Raw genomic sequence first — 6,687 nt, forward strand, 5'->3', positions numbered from 1 at the left:
GAGATCCTGGGGAGAAAGAGTATGTGATCTCGTTAAGGGTATTAGGTGAATCCACCTTCCTAATGGGCAATCCATCAGACAGGTAATGGACATTCCCAACTGGATTAACTCTTATGTTTTGGTTGGTTCGGAATGTTAGGTCTCCACCTAGGCAAGTGGCAGGTTCCATTTTTCTGACCAGAAGGCAATGGTTTTCTCTTAATGAGCTCAGTAAAGCCCCAATCAAGGCCACTATAAAATTCTCTCCTCTGAAAAGGTAACCCTAAAATCATTTAGGAGATGGGCTAAAATTGGGGAACAGATATAAGCCATTTTTATCATGAAAATCTAGAGATCTACTTCTAAAGCTATTTACAAAGGGATTGGTGTCTGGCTGAGGTCCCAGTCCCACCCTAAAGTATAACCTTTATGAAGGTGACAACGAGAAGTCAGAGCTCCTTTGTGGCTCATGAGTCAGAGAACCCACTCTTGAAATGCTCCTAAACTGCCTTCTTTTTTTTCTAAAGATCTATTTATTTTTATTTTATGTGTGTGCTCTGCACGTATGTATGCATACCACATGTGTGCAGTGCCCAAAGGGACCAGAAGAAGGTGTTGGATCCTCTGAAACTGGAGTTATGAATGGTTGTGAACCACCATGTGGGTGCTGGTTTCTGAACTCCTCTGTAAGAGTAGCAAGTGCACCTAACCACTGAGCCATCTCTCCAGCTCCTGCCAGCCAATTTCTATTTCCTGTTCACATCATTACCTCCTCTGAAGACGTTGGCAAGCAACATTACCAACCCAGCTATCTGACCCTTGGTGTGCTTAAAGGAAACTAACGTACAGGAGTTTTAGGTATTTTAGGGACTTGGTCTTGTATTTACTAACGATCTACTTTAGAGTCCAGGCATTTTTTTTTTCCTCAGAAAGAAAAATTGAGATGGGACACTAGTGGTGGTGGTACATTCTTCTAATCCCAGAACTCAACTTGGGAGGCCTGATGCAGGGAGAGAGCAAACTCAAGGCCAACCTGGGCTATAAGGTGAGACCCTGTCAAAACAAAAGAAAGCCGGGTGGTGGTGGCGCATGCCTTTAATCCCAGCACTCTGGAGGCAGAGCCAGGCGGATCTCTGTGAGTTCGAGGCCAGCCTGGGCTACCAAGTGAGCTCCAGGAAAGGCGCAAAGCTACACAGAGAAACCCTGTCTCGAAAAACCAAAAAAAAAAAAAAAAAAAAAAAGAAAAAAAAGAAAAGAAAAGACTTGGTTCTAATGCTTGTCTTCAATTCTGTATATTGGAGAAAAACCCACTGTAACGAGATCAGCCTTGTCAAGCACTATCCCTGTGCCCACCAGGAGGTGGAAGGAGTCGGGGTAGGCTCTCAATTGCTCCTTGCATTGTCCCAGCGGCTGTAGCCCTCTCTTTCCCCTGACTCCTCCCTGCTCTCATGTTCAAAGTAGGCCTCTTCTTCTTCTTCCTCCCGTATCACCTTCATCAGCTCCAAAAAGGTGGGTAGTGGGCCCTGATCCTTCATCTCCCGTAGCCGGCACCAGAGAACATTGTTAAGGTTGGCCCCTGCCATGACCTGCTCCAGGCGTACCTGGTCAGCAATGTTTCGGGGAATAGCCCGTTTTTCCACAGCTCTTCGAAGCAGAGTTTCCAGCCGGAGCACGTAGGCTGAGATTTTCTCCCCGTCTTGCTGATAGGTCTTTAGGTATCTTACCTGTGAGGACCTACGGCTCTCCAGGCTCCCAAACACCTGCTTAAAGGCCTCCAGACACTCTTCCACACTGGCAGAAGGGTTGTCCGCCTGTACGATGTGCATGAGGTCCAGGGCGGGGCCACGGAGGCTCTCCGTCATCCACTTTTTCTTTTCTGCCTCAGGGATGGGCCACTCTTTGGCTATCTCAGTGGCCTGTTCCAACCAGACCTCAAAGGACTCCTCCTCTGGGGCAGGTACTGTGCTCCCAGAGAATACTCGCAACTTGCAGTACCTCATAGGCAGCAGAGACCTTGGGGTTTGAGCCATTGCCTGCCCCACCAAATGGGCCAGTAACTCAGAGGATGTGCAGGTCGCGGTAGCTGGAGCCACGCCCTCCTGCTTAAGGGCTCGGAACATCCCTGCAACCGTCTGCCCTTCTTTTTCTAGAAAGAGGTTCAGTCTTTGGAGAAACTCACTGTCCTGGTTAGCGGTCTTAAAGATCACTTTCCAGACACCCCCTTTTCCCTGAACCTCACTGGGGACCACAGACATATCTGTGTCCTCCAGGAGTTCTAGTAAAACAGCATTGGTGTTATCTTGCTTCTGGAATATCTTGCCTAGCAGTTGGTAGTTGCCCACACACTTCAGTGCCTCCTGAAGGACCGCCTGGATCTCAGGCTCACCACAGTCCACGGGTATGCCAATCACCATCAATGACTTCCGGTCATCCACACTCATGATCTTACACCACTCCTCCAACAGTGCCACTGCCATCGTCCCAGGATATGCTTTTGTGCTTAGGCCTGGCCTGGCTCACGCCCCAAGCAGCTCAAAGCCTGGTGGGTGGCTTTGTCCTTTTACTTAGTCTCAAGAACCAGGCACTTCCTGGGTGTCTTCAGACCCTGGGCAAAGTTGATGGATACTACAGGGTGGACGGGGGTGGGCTGCAGTTATCAGCCCTGTGGCTCTGCAGTGGGTTCGATGCTGTTTCTGAGAGCCGTAGGCAGCTGTGTGGTGCTGACTCTTGTCACTGTGAGGCACCTGGGACAACTGCTTTTCCCATCAAATGCTTCCTGTCACTTCGCCTCTCTCTAGTCAGTAGGGAGGCAGCATCCACTCTAGCACCCAAAGCTCTGGGGAGTCACACAGCAAAATGGCGAAGACTCCTAGGGAAAGAGAGGTTCATTTTTACTATACAGACCTCTACTTCCCAGGACACACCCACATTCTAGTTTGAAATGGGACTAGGGGTGGACCAAGGGCTATGACGCCCACTGCACCTGTGTCTGCCCCACTCTGGCAGGCTCCCTTCTTTACTTACTGTACTTTTGGACTGTGGGGACCAGCTTAAATCCCATCTCTCCACCCTGAACCCCCACCAGTGGGCAGGATTCGAGACCTTCACCATTCAAAAGATGAGATCAGGAGACATAGTTAAATACCTGTTTATATGTTCCAGAATGTTCCTCAAGAATCAAGGGGCCATGTATTCAGCTTCCAGCTCAGGAAGATGTCTCCCACCTCTATACAATAGTGTGTATGCGTCTTAACTTCATCCAAATCAAGCTGTCCTGTTACACACAAACATGAATAATGTTTTTAGGCTGGATATCTAGTAATAAAGATTAATGAACTTATTAAAAACATAACAGTTCAGGAAAGTAAAAAAAAAGTGAGCCTGCACAATTTAATGGATCATCCTAAAGAAGATAGTTGCTACACTTCTTTGAAGAAAAAGTCCACCCAGTTCTGGGGACACTCTTCAGTCTGCAGAGTGCTTGCCTGGCACACATGCAGGAAGCTTAGAGTTCAAGTTCCAGCACCATATAAACTGGGCGTGGTGGTCCATGCCTGTAATCCCAGCACTTGGGAAGTGAAGGCAAGAGGGTCAGGAACTGAAGATCATTCTTGACCACATAGGGAGCTTGAGGCCAGCCTGGGCTACATGAGAACCATCTTTAAAAATAAGTCCAACTGTACTGTGTGTGGTGGCACTCCCAGCATTTGTGAAGATGAGGCAGGAGGATTGCAAGTTTGAAGTCAATCTGGGCTACATAGAGAAATCTTGTCTCCAAAGAAGAAAAAGACATAAACAAAACTAAACAGAATCATTCAAACATTTAAAAATGATTTTAATGGGTATAACAGAGAAAAATGGAACCTCAAAAAAATAAGTGCACTTCGGAGTTACGAATCAATCTCCTTTGGTTGTGTCTAGCATGGCTTTTCCAGTGTTACACATGGTAAGTTACCAACCCAACTCTTCCTGTTGTGCTTTCAAGGAGAATGGGCCCCATAGCTCATGTATTCAAATGCTTGGTCCTTAGTTGGTGGAACTGTCTGGGAAGGATTTTGGAGGTGTGTCACTGGGGGTGGGCTTGGAGATTTCAAAAGCCCACGTCATTCCCACTGTCAATCTCGGTGCCCTATGCTTGTGGATCAGAAAGCTGTTAGTTCCTGCTCCAGACCGTGCCTGCCTACCTGCTGCCATACTCCCAGCCACAGTGGTCATGAACTCACCTTCTGAAGCTGTATAAATGCTTTATTCTCTAAGTTGCCTTGGTCATGATCCTTTGCCACAGAGGCAGAAAAGTAACTAAGACACTTCCTGTCATTTAAATTTGACTGGGCCATTGAGAGAAAGGCAAACAGCAGAAAACATACCCACACCAGAGTGAAGTATCCATGAAGCAGCTTGCTCTGCAGGGAAAGGGAGACCTAAGAATGTAAAAGGGAGTGGTCCTGTGACAGCGTGGTCACTTAGCCATGGGGATGCCTTCAGAGAAGCACCTTAGGTGGTTTCCTAATTGGCTGAACATCACAGAGTGCACTTATGTAAACTAAGATATCCGTAACATCACTAGACCACACATTCTTATGGAGTCACTGTGGTATACCAACTGAAATGTTGACTTGACTGTGCCTTTCAGAGACCTTTGTAGGGTGTATGTTAGGATGCTACAACCATTTCTACCCTTAGCCTGAACATTTCCTATCAGTCTGAGGGAGGCCATATGGCACAGATGCTGGCCAGAACTAAAGCAGCAGCTGCCTCAGGAGCAGCTTCCATCTTCCTGGGAAATGCTAAAGGCTGTTCCATTGTGCCAGAACCAGGGGGGCAAGATGCTGTCTCACCCTGTGCCTGGGAGAATGGGGACCTGGGACTTCAGACCAATCCAGGCCTGAGATATCCTTGTAAAACATGGGAGTGAATTTCCTTCTCTTGGAGTATTTGGAGGAATCAGAAATGTAAAGAGCACTGGAGGGGCTAAGAATGTAGCTCAAGTTGGCGGAGTGCTTGCCACCATGCAGGAAGTTAGACCCCAGCATTGCATAAGCCAGTAGTGGCAATGCCCATTACCCCAACACTTAAGAGGTGAAGGCAGACAGATCAGACATTCAAGAGCATCCTTGGCTACGTAAAGAGTTTGAGGTTAACCTGGGGTTACATACAGGACCTTGTCTCAATAACAACAAAAATAACCAAACAGAAGGCTTTGAATTCCCAGATCCACAGAAAAACTGTCATACTAAAATTTGTTAGCTTGTGAGGTCTTTCCCCTGAAGGTAATCCTACAAGGGATGGTCTTAAAAAAAGAAAGAAAGAAAGAAAGAAAGAAAGAAAGAAAGAAAGAAAGAAAGAAAGAAAGAAAGAAAGAAAAAAGCCCCAAGTGTCTGGAGAGATTGCTCAATGGTTAAAAGCACAAGTTTGGTTCCTAGCAGCACTGATGTGGTGACTCACAATTATCTATAACTTCAGTGCCAAGGGATCTGACACCTTCTACAAGGGCCCCAGGCATGCATGTACGTGCAACACACACACACACACACACACACACACACACACACATATATATATATATATATATATTATATATATATATATAATTAACACATGCCGTGAGGTGGTGGTGCACGCCTTTAATCCCAGCACTCGGGAGGCAGAGCCAGGCTCTGTGAGTTCGAGGCCAGCCTGGTCTACAGAGCAAGATCCAGGACAGGCACCAAAGCTACACAGAGAAACCTTGTCTCAAAAAACCAAAATAAATAAATAAATAAATAAATAAATAAATAAATAAAATAAAATAAATAAATCCCCCCCCAATTTAAGACCCCAAGTGAAACACCCTTGATGTACAACAGGGTCATGAAAAAATGTGTGGATGTGAGAGAACGCAAGGGTTTCGTATTTTTCTCACATAAAGGGGCCCACAGGATAACCTGTTAAAGGAATCAGGCTCTGAGGTCAAAGACCCCACTTGAATTACCAAACTAGACATGTGACCTTCATAAACCCCTCCTAAACCCATGTCCTAACCTGGAAGGCTGGAGCGATGAAAGCCCTCATCTCACCGGGCCTTGGTGAAGCATTGGCAAATGAAGCTACTGGAAGCTTTTAATAAAATGCCAAGCACATCCGGTGCTGATGTCCAAAGGCCCTACGCACATGGGGTCCTCTCAGCTCCTACATAAGCTTGGGGTGGAGTGTGTGTGTGTGTGTGTGTGTGTGTGTGTGTGTGTGTGTAAACTGTGACTCCATCCATCAAACTGTCTCTGGCAACTGGGGGCGTTGGTATCCGCATACAATCCTTCCCTAAGCAAAGGCTGACAATGGGCCTGATTTCTTGGTCACACCGCCCTGTGAGAACACGCTGCAGTAAACTGTCTCTCATAGACCAAACCCATTCTCCTTAGTGAGCATGCTCAGATCTCCCTCCGGGGGCCCCTAAAGGATGGGCAACGCTTCTGCAGGTTTCAGCCACTCTGGAAAAACAAGGGGGGGCCTAAATCCACCAGAAGCAGAACCAGGGGTTGAGATTAAGCAAGGAAGGGCCCAAGATTAGAATGCTGGTTGGAAAAGCCTCCAACCTGGCGACCGTGGCTGGACCGCGCGCACGCGCCCCCAACACACACACCCTCAAATCCTCACACACTTTGGCTGCGCATAATTCACAGCATGTAATCCTCCCCTGAGCCTCGATCGAGCTCTACCTTTAGCTCAAAG

The 6,687-nt window shown here is 47.2% G+C and overlaps 1 protein-coding gene across 1 annotated transcript; it reads right to left on the reverse strand.

The window, feature by feature from the left end:
- Positions 1–1,361: 1,361 nt before the first annotated feature.
- Positions 1,362–2,456, reverse strand: Pnma2 (PNMA family member 2). The gene has a single exon (XM_059274279.1). The coding sequence runs from the start codon at positions 2,454–2,456 to the stop codon at positions 1,362–1,364; it is 1,095 nt and encodes a 364-aa protein (XP_059130262.1).
- Positions 2,457–6,687: the final 4,231 nt, after the last annotated feature.

The sequence above is a fragment of the Peromyscus eremicus genome, chromosome 9 (genome assembly GCF_949786415.1).
Source record: "Peromyscus eremicus chromosome 9, PerEre_H2_v1, whole genome shotgun sequence".
In the NCBI taxonomy this organism is placed as follows: domain Eukaryota; kingdom Metazoa; phylum Chordata; class Mammalia; order Rodentia; family Cricetidae; genus Peromyscus; species Peromyscus eremicus.

Coding starts and splice junctions, on each gene's coding strand:
- Pnma2 (XM_059274279.1), bottom strand. CDS start 2,456: ATGGCAGTGGCACTGTTGGAGGAGTGGTGTAAGATCATGAGTGTGGAT.